At 34.0% G+C, this 20,363-nt stretch overlaps 2 protein-coding genes across 5 annotated transcripts in view; both read right to left on the reverse strand.

The window, feature by feature from the left end:
* Window positions 1-602: 602 nt before the first annotated feature.
* LOC136031561 (craniofacial development protein 2-like) lies at window positions 603-1,715 on the reverse strand. Its single transcript, XM_065711230.1, has one exon. It carries the CDS (start codon window positions 1,713-1,715, stop codon window positions 603-605), a length of 1,113 nt encoding a protein of 370 aa, XP_065567302.1.
* Window positions 1,716-11,270: 9,555 nt separating this feature from the next.
* Window positions 11,271-20,363, reverse strand: part of LOC136030963 (protein couch potato-like) — a 191,778-nt gene continuing 182,685 nt past the window's right edge. For 3 of the 4 annotated variants that reach the window (XR_010618401.1, XR_010618400.1, XM_065710108.1), the window contains exon 8: window positions 11,271-18,311. Coding sequence is in view for 2 of the 4 variants with exons in the window: in XM_065710108.1 (XP_065566180.1) it covers window positions 18,257-18,311 (55 nt within the window). In the remaining 2 variants the exon portion in view is untranslated. The remainder of the gene's footprint in view (window positions 18,312-20,363) is intronic. The other variant, XM_065710107.1, reaches the window with a different exon arrangement.

The raw sequence follows: 20,363 nt of genomic DNA on the forward strand, positions 1-20,363 counted from the left end.
ACTTATTCCGTGGTAATTTTTGCATTCGGTTTTGTCTCCTTTCTTATAGAAAGGGAGGATGACTGATGTTTTCCAGTCTTTTGGAAAAGTGTTGGTCCTCCACCCTTCTTCGAGAATGCCATGGAGCTGTTCAGCAGTGACCTCAGGGCATTGTTTGTATAGTTCCGGGGGGAGGCCGTCTTCACCTGGGCTTTGTGGTTTTTTAGGGTTTTGATCGCTTTTAGTATTTCGGCTCTGGTCGGTATATCCAGCTTGATATCGTAAGGCCCTTTAGAGACGGAACGTGGGAAGGCATCATGAGCAGATGAAGGGCATGGGTTCAGGAGGAGCTGAAAGCGATCCTTCCATCTTGCTGAACGTTCCTTCTGACAACTAATGATTTTTCCTGATCTGTTTTTGATTATTTCTGAGACAGCAGCTTTCTTACCAACGGATTCCTTCAGGATCTGGTAAAGCTTGCGGGCGTCATGTAAGCGTGCTGCTTTCTCTAATGACTCGGCAGCATCTTCCCACATTTGGCGACGGTCCAGCCGAACAGAGCGTTTTACCTGTCTGCGTAACTCCTTTGTTTCTTCTTTAAGGCCTCCCATCTTTTGTCTTCGCTAACCGACTATTGACAGGGTTCTAGCGGTTATCCAGTGTTGTCGTTTGATTTTTGCTCGGCCTAGGATCTCATCGGCAGTCTCTGTCATCACGGTTTTAAAGGTCTCACATCTCTTATCGGGGGTTAGGTTTTCATCAGAGCTGAGGGCGTCAAACCGGTCAGTTAGTTCCAAATTGAGGGCCTGCCGCACTTCTTTGTCTTGAAGTTTACCGATATCGAAGCCGACCTTGGACTTGTTTTTTCTTCGAATTGCAAGACGTAGCAAAATTTTTGCTGCGACGAGCCTGTGGTCAGGTCCAGACTGTGAGCCTCTGTCCGCACCGTTGTAAGAGCGGGAGTCCTGCACGGAGCTTCTCCAGCGCTGGCGTACGAGAATGAAGTCAATTTGGGCCTTAGTAACACCGTCATTTGAATGCCAAGTTAAGAGGTGGCTAGGTTTGTGTTGAAATATGGTATTGGTGATAACAAGGTGGTTCATCAAGGCATAGTTTACCAACCTCTGCCCATTCTCGCATCTGTGACCCTGTCCAAATTTTCCCAGTATTTGTCTTGTGGTACGGTCAGATGGACCAACTCTTGCGTTGAAGTCTCCAGCAACAATCAAGTAATCATGTGCAGCTATAGAAGAAGACAACTGCTGCAGTTCACTGCAGAAATCATCCTTGGTCGTTTCAGTAGCATCACGGGTGGGGGCATAGGTAGAAATTATGGACACATTTGCAGGATTTCCTTTTAGTCTGATTCTAGCAAGTCTACAGGAGACTGGTTCCCATTCTAGGAGAGCGTTTCTGGTTCTTTGGTTCATGATGAAACCAACTCCGTGGAGTCCTGAATTATCTTCTATTCCGGAATAGAAAAAGTGAAACTGATGTAGTGTTTCTGGAGCCGTTATAACTATAGAGCCAGAACCGGAGATTCTGGTCTCGGATATGCAGAGTATGTCTATGTTGTACTTCTCCATCTCATGGACAAAAAAAGCTTGTGTGGCTTCTTGTTTAGCGGATCTTACATTCCAGCATCCAATAATTATTCTAGATTTTGCCTGTTTAATGACTGTGGTAGGTTTTCCTAGATTTATGGCGTTGAAAAGATTTTTCGACTTCGCCGCCATATTCAAAGTCGCGTCGCCTGCCAGGAACGCCGTAGTATGGTTGGCTAGTTTACTTCTCGACACCCGCGCCAATATGAGGGCCGCGTCGCTTGCCGGGGACGCCGTAGTTGTTACAACTTTTCTTCTAGGTCTCAGATCCATCAATGTTTCTTGGGAATAGAGTTGACCGTAAGGTCCCCAGTCTTGCGGGTCACCTGGAGCGCGTTGGCCACCAAATCGCTCGGCTTGGAGCTCAGCGGTGTTTACACCCTTCCACCGCTTTGAGGTGCGCTGCCGGATTTCCTCCGGTGCCCAGGGACGGAAGATCGAGCCTCATTGCCTGTAACTACCATCACCGCCATGGAGGTATACAGGCTTAGCTTGACCTTTGACTCCCACCTAGAATCAGCAGGGGCTTTAGGAAGGGATATGATACCAATTTCAAACTACGAGGGATTCCTAACGGCATCGTAATAAGACGTGGTGGTTGCGTCGGTATTATTTTCCGATTATCAATAAAAATTAGAGTTCTCAATTTTAACGATATACAATATAAATACAGTTTAAAGTCTTATACTTGTGGTGAATGTCTAAGAAACCACCTTGTGGAAGTCCCGTCACTGATTTTATGTGTTGTTTATCACATACTTGTGGTCCCTAACGCCGAGACCTTGTAAGTTACTTACAGCAGTGCACTGACAACGCACGATCCCTGTATCCCAACGCAGACGATTTGGATCCCAAATGGCTAAGCAATGCTCTGTCACTTGAGCAAGTTGTCAATGTGCCAACAAGAGGTGACTGTATGCTGGATCTCACTTTTGGCAACTGTCCTGAATATTAAAATACCACAATTATGCTAATTTCAGTAGGTGTGAGTGATTATCTGTGTGTTTTTTGGTATGGTGAAAAAAGTGTGGTGCACAGATTCTATACACCAGCTAGTAAATCCTTATAAAGAATAGTTCTCAGCTAGTAACTGGGGTGATATCCTGTCATTGTCCGGTGGTGAAAAAATGGTGAGTTTATTCAGCAAGGAACTATTTGAAAATTACTGTGAAATTCCCCCCCCCCCCTGCCCATAGAAATAAAAAAAGTTTGTGAAATTTAATGACAAATCATGGGTTACCTAAGAAAGTCCAGTCTGATTGTTTTTATTATTAAATTTTGTTTAATACAAAAAAAGTATTAAATTTTGTTATTTAAATATTATTTATAAAATTTATAAAAATGCTAATTGAATTATATTTTTCTACTAAATACTATTGATTTTTTTATTAATTATGTAATAATGTTTATTTAAAAAGTAATGACTTAATAAGGATAATTATGAGTTATAAAAATAATCTTATATATTTTGCCGGTGACTTAGATTTATGTTTCCTACAAAAGCTTTAAACATTGTTTTTAAAATATTAAAAAAGCTATTTTTTAATAAAACTAATTATTAAATATTGATTATTAAATACTGTTTTTATTATCAAATGTTGTTTATTCACTATTGTTTATAAATTCACAAAACTGTTTATTAAAGCATAATTGTCTATTAAATATGGCAACGTTCTTTTTAGGTATACTCTTATGTTTATTTGAATAGCAATTATTTAAAAATAATAACTACGATTTATAAAAATAATCTCGGCAGGAATCAGTAATACTGCTGGGTTTACAGACCAAGTTCGAGGTCTCTGTAGATGACATGTCAGTATTTTCCTGGTTTTTGTTTTACGGAACAAAAAATTTTGGTGGCGTCGGAAAATAATGATGCTTCAAGCAAAGATTTTACCAATAGATTTTTTTCTTTTCCGAGTGCCTAAAGATATTAGAGGGGACACCCCCTCCTTTCCATACCTGACGGCCCTGGCTGTAAGACAGTAACAGAATCACTAAAATAAAACCCAAAAGCAAGACTACTTCTGCCACCTAATTATTTTTATGCTTTATTCATACAGATGTCATCAAAATAGACATTACAGTCATAATTCTTTGCAAAACTATGATTGCTTGATCCAGAAATTATGAAAACACATGTAAACAGTGTTTACATACTATATGTAAACACTGGTCAAAGTTTGTAACTTGCAGCCCCTCCCCCAGGGATTGTTGGGGAGTAAGTCATCCCCAAAGACATAGTTATTATGGTTTTCAACTATACTGAACAAAATGGCTATCTCAAAATTTTGATCCGTTGACTTTGGGAAAAAAATGAGCGTGGGAGGGGGCCTAGATGCCCTCCAATTTTTTTGGTCACTTAAAAAGGGCACTAGAACTTTTCATTTCCGTTAGAATGAGCCCTCTTGCGACATTCTAGGACCACTTGGTCGATACGATGACCCCTGGGGAAAAGAAAAAAAAAACAAAAAAAAAAACAAACAAATAAACACGCACCCGTGATTTGTCTTCTGGCAAAAAATACGAAATTCCACATTTTTGTAGATAGGAGCTTGAAACTTCTACAGTATCTATAGAATTTGATTGCAGCCGGCTTACAAAATTTTCGACCCCTTCCCCCTGGATGACAAAAAAAATGCATAAATAGCATAAAGTTTCGTTTGAAAAGAAATACATTTTCTGAAAAGACGGCTTTTTCGAGACAGCTGACGATTCCAGCTTCTTGGAGACACCCTTACCCCTCCCCCCTTAAGAAAAGGTTTATGTATGTCCTCAATTTATTTATTTATTTTAATATAAAAAAAATTGGGTGTTATAACCACTGGTGCCGGTGGTATCATATCAGAGACCATTTCTTGGCTTTCATTCAAAATTACATAAAAAAAACTAGGTTTTTTTAACTGAAAGTAAGGAGCGACATTAAAACTTAAAACGAACAGAAATTACTCCGTATATGAAATGGATTGTTCCCTCCGCAATCCCTCGCTCTTTACGCTAAACTTTTAATTGTTTTAAAAAGCAGAATTGTGGCAAAGAGTCAAACTTTAGCGTAAAGAGCGAGGGATTGCGGAGGGAACAATCCATTTCATATACGGAGTAATTTCTGTTCGTTTTAAGTTTTAATGTCGCTCCTTACTTTCAGTTAAAAAAACCTAGTTTTTTTTTATGTAATTTCTGAACGTTTTTGAATTAATGCATGTTTGATTTTGACTCTCCACACGTAAACTATTCAAACGAAATTTGCATATTAATTCCTTTTTTAGCTAAATGGCTTTCTCTTAGTTTTGATCATACGATTTTGAGAAATATGGGATAGGGAAGGAGGCCTAGTTGCCATGCAATTTTTCGGTTACATAAAAAGGCATCTATTAATTTTAATTTTAACGAATTTTTTTATTAGCAAAAAATATACGTAACTTTAGAATTAACTTACGTAACAAACTTTTATATTCTTTAATTATTATTATGTATATGAGGGGGTTTGTACCCTCGTTAATACCTCGTTCTTTACACTAAATCGTAAGTTTTGTCCCAATTCTTTAAGAATGACCCCTGAATCAGAAAGGCCGTAGAATAAATAGTTGAAATTACTAAAAATACTTTAGCATAAAGAGCGAGGTATTTATCTCCTCCTAAATACCTCGCTCTTTATGCTAAAGTATTTTTAGAACCCCTCATATGCGTAATAATCTCTGTTCGTTTTAAGTTTCAATGCTACTTCTTCCTTTCATTTGAAAAAACGTTTTCATGTTTATTTTTCATTGTTTTCTTATAGTAATGCTAGAGAATCCTGCGCCCTTTTCATTGAATTTTTCTTCCCCCATGACAGATTCCTCCAAGGAAAGATCCTCCAACATAGCCCCCTCTCCTCAGCCCCACCCCCAAACAAAATAAAATCCCCCTGAAAACGTCTGTACACTTCCCAATAACCATTACTATATGTAAACACTGGTCAAAGTTTGTAACTTGCAGCCCCTCCCCCAGGGATTCTGGGGGAGTAAGTCATCCCCAAAGACATAGTTATTATGGTTTTCGACTATGCTGAACAAAATGGCTATCTCAAAATTTTGATCCGTTGACTTTGGGAAAAAAATGAGCGTGGGAGGGGGCCTAGATGCCCTCCAATTTTTTTGGTCACTTAAAAAGGGCACTAGAACTTTTCATTTCCGTTAGAATGAGCCCTCTTGCGACATCCTAGGACCACTTGGTCGATACGTTGACCCCTGGGGGAAAAAAACAAACAAATAAACACGCACCCGTGATTTGTCTTCTGGCAAAAAATACAAAATTCCACATTTTTGTAGATAGGAGCTTGAAACCTCTACAGTAGGGTTATCTGATACGTTGAATCTGATGGTGTCATTTTCACTAAGATCCTACGACTTTTAGGGGGTGTTTCCTCCTATTTTCCTAAATAAGGCAAATTTTCTCAGGCTCGTAACTTTTGATTGGTAAGACTAAACTTGATGAAACTTATATATTTAAAATCAGCATTAAAATGCAATTCTTTTGATGTAGCTATTGATATCAAAATTTAATTTTTTAGAGTTTTGGTTACTATTGAGCCGGGTCGCTCCTTACTACAGTTCGTTACCACGAACTGTTTGAAAACCGTGACTAAAGCTAAAAATGCTATAGTGGAAAGGAACATTAACTGGTTAATGAATGTATTTAGAAATTAAGAACTAAATTGTTTGATGAAAGCTTTTAGACACATGATTCCCAAAGTTGGATATAGGCCCTACCAGTGGGGTATGGCAATGTTTTTGATGGGTCCTCCAGTGAGGTACGGGAATGTCTTGGTGGGTCTCCCGGTGGGGTATGGCAGTATTTTGGTAGATCCTTCAGTGGGGTGTGGCAATATTTTGGTGGGTCCTCCGGTGGGGTATGGCAATATTTTAGTGGGGCCTCCGCTGGGGTATGGCAATGTTTTGGTGGGTCCCCCTGTGGGGTATGGAAGTAATATGTTGGGTCAATGTGTGGCACACCCAAAACAATGGGTGTGGCAATATTTTGGTGGGTCCTCCGGTGGGGTATGGCAATATTTTAGTGGGGCCTCCGCTGGGGTATGGCAATGTTTTGGAGGGTCCTCCAGTGGGGTATGGTAATATTTTTGTGGGTCCTCTGGTGGGTCATGACAATGTTTTGGTGGGTTCTCTGGTGGGGTATGACAGTGTTTTGGTGGGTTCGCGGCAGGGCGTGTTCCATTTGGCTGACTGACTATACTTTAGAGCCTTAATCTTGAAAAAGAAAACAATTTTCCCGAGAATGACGTCAGGTTCATATGTATTTAAAGAGCTGAAACATATTCATAGTAGTGTTGTACAAAATACACGGCACTACCATGTACAAATCTACACATGCAAGAAAAATGTACATGAAAATATTGCATAAAGACATGCATTTTAGTAAAGGTGTTTTATATACAGAATATTTTTCATTAGTATGAATTATGTCTAGAGGATTACCCGAAAAGATTCCAAGCTACTGGTCTTTAAGCTTCCTTCAAACGAATATCGAATAACAAAGTTAAAATACCGAAAGGGGAGGGGGGGTAATACGATTTTAGGAATGCCTTGGTGGAATCGTCCAAAATTTGTTAGAAATCACTGTTTAGACGCTCTGTGTGAAGTATTTCACGACAATAGTTAAATCTATTTTCTTCGAATTATTTGGTATTTGTATTTGGACTTCTTATCGTATTCATTTTAAAATTGTGTCCTTCTAAAACATAGATGTCTTCTGTATGTATATATATGATATATTTCGCAATATTGACGCAACTTGTCTAGTTCTGGTACTATAAGGCATATATGCGGAGATTTTTCCAGGGTGGGGTAGCAAAAAAATTATAACGAAAATTGCCCAAAAATAATATCTAAAAAATGGAATATATGCCCAGCCCATAATACTTGTTTCTTGTTAGTATTGTTTATGCGCAAAAATTCAATAATATTTTTTAGTGCCCGTGATTTTCCAGTGCACAAGCATAATCTGATAGTATAACCCCTCTCACTCACATGGCTTATAATTAAATAAACATAAAAGAAATGTAAAAATCTACACTAGTAAAATAAAAGATGTTGGGGTGTTTACTGATGCCATGAAAATTAATTTATTTTCGTTGAATTATTTGGTATTTGTATCTGGACTTTTTATCATATTTTCATTTACCACACCATTAATTTTTTCATCCTATTCAACTCGAAGTATAACAAGGAACTAATTATTCTGATAAAATTTTATTTCCCATTTTGAACCCTAGCCCAAATATAAACTATTCAAAATCACTACAACAAATACAGATTATAGCGATAAATAGAGAGACTATAACAAAAATTAATAAACCTTCACTAAATACCATTAAAACAAAATACGTTTACATTCTATGTTCTTCACCTCTTTATTGTATCACAACTAAGACAAAATAAAATTGTTAATGGGTAATTCCAGGTTATTAACATTGACCAAATAAAATAGAAAATTCATAAAAAATGAACTAATTGATCTCTTTCATTAAGAGTTTGGATTCACGGAAACTAGCACAAATTCATGCGGAGGGGGGGGGACAAAGGTTTTGAAAACAAATTTCTACAAAAACAGAAAATTCATAAAAAAATGAACTAAATGATCTCTTCCATTAAGAGTTTGGATTCATGGGAAGTAACATAAATCAATGCAGGGAGGGGGCAAAGGTTTTGATAACAAGTTTCTGGAAATGAGGATATTTTTACAAAAGCTGCAAGTTTTTACGCAATTGGTTTTTTCTCTTTTTTTAAGGAAGATTTCCGGCATAAGCCCCTTCTCTTTGTTCTAGGAGTGCTGAATTTAAATAAATGCGATTATACTCTGAACTACAAGCATTGGCATAAGACAAAATGGGTTCAAAATGCCACCCAAAACTGAGTGGAAGGTAACCATTGGTTCTGACGTCTTTTTTTCTGCGTCTTTTTTCTGACGCGAATTTCCTCGTGCAGAGTACACCAGTTCGAAATTGAACTGGTTCGAATAACCAGTTCGAAATTTTAACTGGTTATTTCTGTTTGTTGAAATGAAAACGGTAAAGTTGGAAATAGGAGATCCAGTAAAAATATTATTGCTATCTTTATAACTGATACATTTTTTCTACATTTTGGTTAAAATTGTTTTTTTAATTTCGGACCAACACGACGCAGGATCTCACAGCAAAAACCGAATGAAATCTGACAAAAAAGGTTAAAAAGCTTTTTATGTGGTAAGACGCGCCTGTGTGAGCTGAAGATAAAAATGAAATCGTTACAAGAATTTCTATGCAGGTTTTCAAGTTTATTTTTAGAGGCTATTTGTGACATCAGGGGTGCTAATTGTGGGTAGAGAGGTTACAATTACCCCACCTGGATTTTAACAACACTTTTTCGAATTTCATGGCAAAAAAAAAATGAAAAAGTCATTGACTCCCATATATTCACTTGAACTGACGTACCTTTTTGACATAAAGAAACCAATTAATAAATTTTTCATGAATATCTTTGCAGTTTGGTTATATATTTTGACCAGAGAAACAATTTTTAATCTTAAATTAAATTTTTAAGCTTAAATTATAACCAAACGTGCTTTCTTCATTTCATTTTTAACGATTAAGGATTAGAGGTTAAATTGTGGCGTTGTCTTGTTTGAAAGACTGCATATAGTTAAAGTCGGATAAGATTACATTTCTGTAGTAACCTGGAATATACCCCTGTATGCATGTTATGTAAGATCTTATGACTAGGTTAAATTAGCGCCATTGTAAAGGTATGAAAAAACGAAAAGTATACACAGATCTTTATTTGTGCTAATCATCAACAATTGAGATTCATAGAAAAAATGAAAGGTAAGGTAAGGACCTTACCCTAAGTTAAGGTAGAGAAAAGGTAAAAACCAGTCACTCACTACGAACTCTAGCTAAATATTATAGCGATGGGATAACTTTTTGTGACATACGCTAATAGACAAGGTTGAAAATATAAACAATTTTCTTATCTGATAAATATTTTATGTATTTTGTTAATAATTTATAAAATAATTAACTCTCACTACTGCCACTACTCACAGTTTACTGCAGCTCTAAGCTACATGAGACCAACACAGATGAGCGCCAGCTCCTCTTCCACCCTACTCTATTCAAATCTTTAGGACTTAACCCCTCTCATGAAATTCCATCAAATCCCTCCTTAAGACCTTCTCCTGCCACATTCAGCGAGGTACAAGGGTGCTTTTCGTTTGGCCTTAGATGTTTTACAGCCCTTTTAACCTCTATCTTTGCCATCTTTTTACCTTCTTTATCCTATTTTTTAACCTTCTGTTTTATACTATGCCCAGATAATTTACTATCTTATGGGCGTAGAACACTATTTACCTTTCATGGGAAAACTCGGCAACAAAAGGTAACCCTTCACTATATGATGGTCAGCTGGATAAGTTTTCTGGAAGATGGGGAGTTGGAAAATCTTCCAGCGGGAATTTTTTTTTGAAAAGGTCATGTTATGCCAGCAATATGAAGTTTGGAAATTTTTTTCGCTTTGAAATATCTTCTTTTTTTTCAACAAATAGGAAGGGAGCAGTTGCCAACTGTCCTCATCTTCTCCACGGATACCATATGCTTTTCTATTTGCCCTTTTGCTTTTTCCATTTGCCCTTAAGAAATTTTTTGGGAAATAGTATTTTAACTATAAAGAAAAACGAAATCTGAAGAAGATAAATTTATAAAGAGGAAGAATTAAATATAGAGTAAAACGGAAGAGAAAAAGAAGAAAGGAAATAACTATAGAAAAGAAAGAAACAACATATAGAAAAAGACGAAAAGGGCTAAATAGAAGAAATAATAGATATGAAGAAGATAAATATATAAAGAGAATGGAGAATGAAATTTAGAAAAGAACTTCATATAGAAAAAAGAAAAGAACTAAACATAAAGAAGACTTTAGTTATGAAGGAGAATTCGTACTAAATTCAAGAGCCTGTTGCAATACAGATATACCGTAAACTAAGAACCTTGAATATCACAAAACAAGTACTTTTTTTAAATTAAGAATAACACATTCAAAACTACACGTCAGTTGGTGTAAACATGGCTTTAATTAGTTTACTGAAACATCAATATGAATATTACAACAAATGTGATATTTAAGCTTTAAAAAAGTTTAAAATTCGAAAAAATTTAAAAAATTTTCGACTACATATACGGGTTACAGAAAAGCTTCGTCACTTTATTTAGCTAAAAATTGAAAAATAAATCGCAAATATAAATCGAAATTAGCTGTAATAAAGTGGTAACAATATTTATGGGGCTTTAAATTTCAATCTTTGAACCCCTTTTACCTCTTTCCCTATTTTTTTGGCAACTATTACTTTAAAAGAATTTATGATGGTTAGATCTCGAATAAAGAAAATTATGAAATTTTTTCGGCCTCTATGAATTGCGATCCTAAAGTTAAATTTGATGTAAATAGCGATAAAGACTACACTGTCTTTCCATCACACACATCAAAAACAAGAAGAACAATAGGAAATTCTTTTCGTAAGACAGTAGAAATCTAATTTTAATGAATATTTCGACCCTATGTCCAAGGGCTGTCCTCAGCAAATATATATATATATATATATATATATATATATATATATATATATATATATATATATATATATATATATATATATATATATATATATATATATATATATATATATATATATATATGCTGAACACGGCCCTTGAACATGGGCCGAAATATTCATTCAAATTAGATTTCCACTGTCTTAAGAAAAGAATTTGCGATTGTTCTTCTTGCTTTTGGTGTTTGTTTTAGTTAAATTTGAAAAAGTCAGAAATGGCATTGGATGAAATTTTAATAATTTTAATGAACTTAGCTTCAGGGTCAATCGAACCACGAAAAGGGGGTAAAATAACACGAAAGCGGGATAGAATAACAACACTTTCCTTCTAATTAAAACTGTTTTTTTTTTTTCACAAACAGCTCACTTGGTTCAAAAACTATCCCAATACTGTCATCCTTATACAGTATTCTCTCATATGAGTCAAGATGAAAGACGGTGTGTTTTTTTTTTTACATTATTTTGCTTGATTGTGGCATTGTAAGGGGTGTTAACATTATTTTGTAAACGAGGTTGCTACCCCATCCTATTCAATAATGTAGCAATGGTCCGATTTGTTTTTCGGTACCATATTGGGTTTGCATGAGCCTAGAGGTTTCTTACTTTTTGAATTGGGCATATCTACTTTTTAAACTTGAAAAATAAACTTGATATTCCAACATTTATATAAAAAATATTTGCTGCGTCTTGTATGCATAGAAACTGCTTGTTCAAGCAGATTAATTTTTCAATTTCTCTGCTCTTCTTTAAAATTAGAGCTACATACCAGCTTTTGAAATACAACAAATCTGCCACGATTAACTACAAAGCTTTAAATTTTTTACTACCAAAATTCCCTATGTAAACATATGAAAAAAAATAATAAAGTATTTACTTTGTGGGTTCTGAGATTCAAGTAAATAGATAGATAATATTAAGACAGTTAATAGCGCATAGTTATACGAACAACATATAAATCTAGGCTCTGACAGAAGTCGAACTTTGGTTACGATGTCAAACTTAATTGGCCCAGTGAAATAAGCCTGGGTTCACACCTGTTTTTGTTCAAAGCTGAAAACCAGCTCCTCAAACCATATAAATCGTAATTTACAACATGGTAGTATACCCGTTACCAGTCGAATATCATTTCACCGGTACTGTCCTTTTTTTGTTTCATCATCGTTTGCTATTATTGGTTGCCCTTGTGTGTTGTTGGAAGTGGCGTCAATTGGGAGGGGGGATTCACCCAGTCCCTCAAGATTTTCCCCATTCCCAGATTTCGAAAAAAAAACTTTCTTTTCCTTTGAAAGATGTTCTTATTCTGGTATTTTCTTTACAAAAATCGAAAAACAGCAAAATTACTCCTCTTATATATTGAAAACTATGTTTTGTCTCCCCTACATTGCCGTGGATTAACGGCACTGGTTGTTTTGACATTTATTAGTAGCAGTTTGGTGGTAGTAAAAACAGCTTTTAAGTTTTAGGGATGCCACTTCACGAAAATGTAAAACCATGAGGGTGGCAAGTATTTTTTCCCCAATTTTTGTGAATGAAGATACAAAAAAAGGCGTTATCTATATCTAGTGAGGACATTTTTTAAATTTTTTCAATGAAAATACGAAAAAATGTTTTTTAAATTCAATCACCTCCTAAAACCTCCCCCGACCTCAATCGCTTCCCCTGGCTGCTTTAATAAAGATAAGATTAGGTAGCACCATTATTAATATGAAAACTGTATTTTTCAACATTCCCAGTGGACGCAATTTAAATAATATGTTCTTCTTGGATTTTAGTAAATTGCAAGTCGAACTATCATTATTTAAACTGAAATGTTTTAGGTATCGATAACTGGCACATTACTCTAAATAAAAGCTTGCACTTTCTCAATAAAAAAACAACACACAAGCTTTCTAAACGAAAAGTTTTTGGATAAAAGCTTTCTCTTTATATACCTAGATAAAACTTCACAATTGGCATTTTTTTTAATTTGGTATTAAATAAGATTATTTTTCTAGAAAATTTCTATTAACTACTAGAAATTTTCTAGGAAGACATCAGAAACCTAAATGTTATTAACTTAAAGATATATTAGTCGCTATTCTCTGCCAAGCGACGACGCTTGGCTATGATTTGCTTACAAGATTATAAGTCAGATGTTAGATGTTAGCCTAAATCTAAATATAAAAAAGCTTTAATTATAATTATTTATGAAATAGACACAAGAATTTCAAGCAAAGGTTTTCCTAGATATGGAATGATTACAATGATATGAGTTGATATGCTGACAAAGTCGCCTAATGATATTAAATGACTTTTACGTATGTTCCAGCAAATTCATATGTGTGAGCCAAACTATAAACTTAGACCAAAACATTCAGTGAAGAAAAAGACGAAATAAATTCACCGATACCTTACTATTCCAACTTTTCAATTGTATCTAAGCAATAATAATTATAGTGGAAATAATTACTACGAACAATTACTGTAACAAAGTTCATTAATAGCGTAAAGACCAATCTTTATTACTGTACAAGGTCTACATGGAATGAACTTAATACGATCGAGAGAGGTTGTTTATATTATTTCTATTTATTATCAATTTATATAAATTCTTATTAATTTACATTTATTAAAAAATTTAATATGGTTTTATTATTTATTAGTTATATTCTTTATTTTAATGATATTCTTTAATTTAATCAAATTAACTAATTTTATTACTTTTTTAGCTAATAATTTATTTAATTTCAATTCGATTTGTTACTTAGGTTTTGTTTAACCTGCCGTCTTTTTTTCGATTATACGGTAACAAAGTTTTCAATATATCTGAATGTACACCTTGTGAGCTTCATTTTAAACTACCCTTCTATGTCTTCTATGTCACCAAATTAACCCGCATTGAACAATCCACTTTCTAAACTTTCATTTTCACTTTCACAAATGTGTTTTCTCAATAGGCAAGTGAGCATGGGAAGGGGCATTCGAGAGCATAATTCCCGAAATATCTAGATTTTACGACTTTTCATATATTTTGCTTTTTTCATAATATTTTGTTTAATTTTATGAATTCCTCATAATTCCTCTCTCGATGTACTTTATTACTATTTTTTACCTATTTTTACATTTTTTACCATTCTTATTATTTTTACTATTTTTTGCCTATGATTAATATTTTTTTTACAAATTGAAATTAAGTAAATTATTTACTAAAATAAAAAATAATAAAATTAGTTAATTTAATTAAATTGAAGAATATCATTAAAATAAATTAAGAAAAGTTGGAATACGATCCCACTTTTCGATGTAACATAAATACTCTCTCATAATTTTTTTGTTTAATTTTAGGAATTCCTCTCCCCCTCCTTCAGGGTAGAAATGATTTCTGAATACGCACCTGAATCTAGATAGCTAGATTTGCTTTAGTTTTGTATAGTTTGGCTCACTTTAAATGACCATAATGTACATAGTTAAGACAATATATAGCTTACTAAAAACAAGTTGCTAAATGGGACTAATTGAAATCATCCTAGTTCAGATATTAAATAACAAACTACTGATCAATACACCATTAATTAACAATCTCTGAAAATCAACGCTTAGATAAATCTTTAACGACCATGGGCACCTCCAGAAATGACGACGGGAACCCCAAAAAGATTCAGTAAAGCTTCGGAAAAGATTAAAAAAAAAAGGTTTGAAAAAAGGTTAAAAAAATTCGTCAAAAAATTCTTATATCTTTTTTGAATTTTTAGAAGAGACTGAGTTAAGCATCAAATCCCCTATAAGACGTAATAAATAAAAGTCGGATTTCATGTGAAAATTCTGCCACCTGTGGCACTTACACACATGGCTGATGTGCCGCCAATGTTCGGTAGCTATAGCCACTGGAACGCCACTTAAAAGTTAAGCTTTAATGGTCCACCGAATGATATATTTGAAGTTAATATTCTTTTATCACTATACTTTTTGAGTTTTAATTTTATTTCAAGCTGTCATTAGTAGTTTTTACCCTCAAAATTTTGTATTTTATTTCGTTTTCTGTTAAAAACTATTAACATTTTATAGGTGAAAATGCCAATTGAGACGGCTTTCACAAGAAGAATATAAAAAAGCTTGGTATTTTTATTTATATTTGCAAAAAAAAAGCAAATTTCACCTAACTCGACTTTGAATTTGATGTAGTTTGCTTAAGGAAATTGTGATGACAGTTAGAGCGTCCTGTAAGGTAAGAAATTACTTGAAATTATATTTTCATTAAAATAATCTACCATAGCTACTAGTTCAGAATTACAGAACATTGAAAGACTATGTGAAATACAACTAGAGAATAATTAAAATCTAATCCATTAAAACAAATATAAAATTGGTATTTCCTACCAAACTTCTTTGAGGGAGACAAAACATGCTTTAAATTTCGTCTCCTAAGATATTTCCATAGAGATTTGCAGTGACCAACTATTCTTTGGGTATCATCAGAAGCTAATATAATACATTCTTTAGATGCTGTAATACAATATATTTTTGGTAGTTCAAACATATTCAAAAGCTAAAACACAAAATCTAAAAATACTAAAAAATATTTTAGTAAAACAACCAAATGATATCATTTAGATACACCCAAGCTAATTTCTACGTCAAAATTTAGTAGTCTCCTTAAAGTTCAATCAAGCCTACAATAAGTTAATGCAGAGGTTACACTAACACCAAGATTTAGCCAATTCCAAGACTTTAGCTATAATTATACACAATCATATATATAATTTCCAGAGCATGCTAGAGCTAGCCAATCAGAAGCCTTCGTTGTAAATCCTTAGCAGTATAGAAAAAAAAAACTATAGGAATCTGTCATATAGTGGAAAGCTCCAATTTCAATTCGTCAATCAGATGGAACTTAGATCAAATGGATTAGGCATTAGCTAAATTCTTGACAATAGCTAAATTTCAGTGTGAATGAACCTTTAGCTTTTAGCATTAACTATTCATCAAGTAAAAGAGACAACACAACATCAACAGCGTATTAAAATTTTAGAATGGACGGATTTCTTCGGCAAGGCTAAAAATCGAGCTTGTGCAACGGTATAAGAACCGCACAAAAATTTGAATAGCCTTTAATACCGAATCTATTTACATACTCAATTGATATGGGAGTTTAATATACACCAAGAAAAATGCGCACTCATAGTGACGATTAGAAAAATATACTAAAAATTAACAAACAATTCTTTGGTTTTCTAAAGTAACTCAATTTTAAAGGAACTAAACAAGTACCCATTTTTCTGACAAAATACCAACACAAAAATCACTTATTATCTATGAAAAAGAAGTACTAATGAAGAGAATAAGTTTGGAGAATTGTTTTAGGGATTAGGAGAATCTGGATGAGTTTTGAGGGATAAGTTGAGCTATTGAGGGACGAGTTTGGAGAATCAGGCTTATTCAGCTCTGTAACAAAATCTTATCATTTTAGGATTACAAAATATTACACGACTTAGAATTAACAGATTGAGTGGAAAACAATTCCATGGATTGGCTATTCAAACCAAAAAATTTGCAGTAAAAAGACAAATAGCCTCTAAGATAGCTTAAATTTAAAATTCAAAAGTATTGAATAAGAGTAAGCTTCCTTCATGCCCAGTCTAAATTATATCTTATTTATATCTAATCATTATATCATTATATCTAAATATAATGAGCGAAATTACAATTAAAAACACTGTTTTTTTTCAAAAACTGCATAAACCGAGACAGAGATAAGTAGAGCAAGCTGTATTCTATTAGCTACCGTCTAAGTTTTTGATGCAACAAAAAAAAAAGGTAAAAAAGGTAAACAATACGGCATTAGACTTTACAGTCCGTACCGGCGGTGCTGATCTCCATTTCTTGGCCCTTAGCCAGGAGTGCAATGGGGGGTTGGGGGCCAGCCATCGTGTGCTTTCGCACACCCTTCCTGTTTACCTTCCCCAGATTTCTCCAGGTACCTATTTAGAGCTGGGTCGACTCTGGCTAAGCTTACAGAGTCACGCCACTGACCCCCGTCCCAAACTGAAGAATTGGGTACACTGGGATTCGAACCCGCGTCCTCTTAGACAAGGGATCCCGAATCCAGTGCACCAACCCATTCGGCCAGGACGGCTGATGCAACAAAACATAGATAACTCTAGAAGAGAGTGTGGGTGCATCAGATTGTCAAAACTCATCCATTGTAATATGTTGTTATAATGAGCCAAGCTATAAATGCTACAAGAAAAATGTATCTTTCCAAATGTAGGAGGGGGGGGTTGGAATTCGTCAATTTAATTAATGGAAATACAAAAAAGTCGTTTTTCAATGAAAATACTAAAAAAGGGTGTTTTCAAGAATAAAACAGGGTTCTGAGGGGGGGCGAGGTATGGGAGAGGTATTTGTCCCCCTGCCCCATAGCAAATTACGCCCCTGAACATAGCCTTTTTTTCCCAGAATAATTCAATCGAATTAATAGTCGTCGAGCTTCAAAACGGTGCTTATTGGAGAAGAAATTTTAAGTTCTAATGCCCTTTAAAAGTCAATCAACAACAGTTATCTTAACGGGATGAACATTTCTATAAGAATCATTTGATGAGAAATTAGATAATAAGGGAATTGCGCATACTCCTAAGCAAAGGAATTGTGCACTGCGCACAGTTGCATAGTCCTATTTGTCCTCACAGTTCTATTGTGAAAGCAATCCATGCTTTAGCTTCTTAGACAATTGACTAGTTAAGTCACAAATTCACAACATCAAGTATCAATAATTTTTCCGAACAGGCAACACTGTATCAAGGGTTGATTTCATTATCACACTTTAATCGACATGGGTGGCAGCACAAGCAGCACTAATTTGCTGGTGTGAGTCTTCACTAACCATTAAATTAAACTTTCTCGCTGAAAAAAAGTCACAAGTCTGGTAAGTGATGATTGTATTGGTAAGTTGGTAAGCGTGTCGATTATTGCTCATAGACGATAATCTGACTAATCTGTTCACTATGTTTACTAATCTGTTCACTGTTCACTATGCTGATTGTCCTGGGCATTAATTTAAATTAGGAAAGGAGGCCAAAGGAGTTCTCAAGTTCACTCTTTACCCATCGTGGATCCCTGAAAAAAAAGAAAATTATTTTTTGTTATATTTTTTTTCATTATTTATATTTTTAGTATTTTATATTATGTTTTTTTTTATTATTCATTTTTTTAATTATATATTTTCTAAGTATATACTATATATCATTTTTTGATTATATAAAGTATATAATTATATACTATATATTTTAATATTTTTATTATTTTTATATTTGAGAATCCCTGTAAAAATATAAGATACGAACAGGTTAGATTTTCTAGAATGCTGTATTTTCGAGTGATGTAATAAATAAACTATTTTTGATATTTTGGTAATTTGATTGATAATTTGATAAACTGATGATTTGATATTTTTAACATTAGTTCATCGGGACATTTTTTTAAACACTGAACCTTGATTGTTAGCGGCACATAGACCATGATTGGGGTCAAAATTTCTTAAATATGACTTGAAGAAACATCCTCTGAGAGCTCTTATCACCAGCGTTGTCTGTTATTTTGTTTTTCTAATATTTGTTCGTCAGAAGGGTCATTTTCAACTTACAAAATCTTTTAGCCAATTATTATGACAAATACATTTGATTTCAGAACGAAAAAAAAAACAAACAAAAAAAAAACACAAAAAAACGTCAAGTTGAAAAAAAATAAAAAGAGAAATCTATAGCAAAAAAAAAAAAAAAAACAAGCATCTGGATCTTCAAATTTGCGATTTTTGTAAGAATCTTTTGTAATTTTCTCAAACAGTTCGTGGTGACGAACTGTAGAAAGGAGCGACCCGGCTCAATAGTAACCAAAACTCTAAAAAATGGGATTTTGATACCAATAACCACATCAAAAGAATCAAATTTTAATGTTGATTTTAAATATATAAGTTTCATCAAGTTTAGTCTTACCCATCAAAAATTACGATCCTGAGAAAATGTGCCTTATTTTAGAAAATAGGGGGAAACAACCCCTAAAAGTCATAGAAGTTTTTTAAATTAAATAAAAAAAACAAACAAGTTCTTTTAACTGAAAGTAAGGAGCGATATTAAAACTTAAAACGAACAGAAATTACTTCGTATATGAAAGGGGCTGCCTCCTCATCAACGCCCCGCTCTTTACGCTAAAGTTTTTTACTGTTTAAAAAGTAGATTTATGAGAAAGAGTCAAACTTTAGCGTAAAGGGCGGGGCGTTGATGAGGAGGTAGTCCCTTCCATATGCGAAGTAATTTCTGTTCGTTTTAAGTTTTAATGTAGCTCCTTACTTTCAGTTAAAAAAAAACTTGTTTGTTTTTTTATTTAATTTCCCTTAGCTTTAACTTGTGCTCCAGATTTATGTCAGTCTCTCTATATAAGCTAAACTGTTTGCTTATACCACTAGTATTCTTAATTTAAAGCGGTTGTAGTCCCAGAAGAACTGTTCAAATGGTTTCAGTTCAGGCAGTGGAGGGTGATCTTTTGACCTGTGCTCCCCTGATAGATTACATAAAAAAAAACTAGTTTTTTTAACTGAAAGTAAGGAGCGACATTAAAACTTAAAACGAACAGAAATTACTCCGTATATGAAATGGGTTGTCCCCTCCGCAATCCCTCGCTCTTTACGCTAAAGCTTTTAATTGTATTAAAAAGCAGAATTGTGGCAAAGAGTCAAACTTTAGCGTAAAGAGCGAGGGATTGCGGAGGGGACAACCCATTTCATATACGGAGTAATTTCTGTTCGTTTTAAATTTAATGTCGCTCCTTACTTTCAGTTAAAAAAACTAGTTTTTTTTATGTAATTTCTGAACGTTTTTGAATTAATGCATGTTTGATTTTGGCTCTCCACACATAAATTATTAAAATGAAATTTGCATATTAATTCCTTTTTTGGCTAAATGGCTTTCTCTTAGTTTTGATCAGACGATTTTGAGAAATAAGGGATGGGAAAGGAGGCCTAGTTGCCATGCAATTTTTCGGTTACATAAAAAGGCAACTATAAATTTTTATTTTTAACGAATTTTTCTATTAGTAAAAAATATACGTAACTTAAGAATTATCTTACGTAACAAACTTTTATATTCTTTAATTTTTATTATGTATATGAGAGGG

This window comes from Artemia franciscana, chromosome 9 (assembly GCF_032884065.1).
Source record: "Artemia franciscana chromosome 9, ASM3288406v1, whole genome shotgun sequence".
Taxonomy (NCBI): domain Eukaryota; kingdom Metazoa; phylum Arthropoda; class Branchiopoda; order Anostraca; family Artemiidae; genus Artemia; species Artemia franciscana.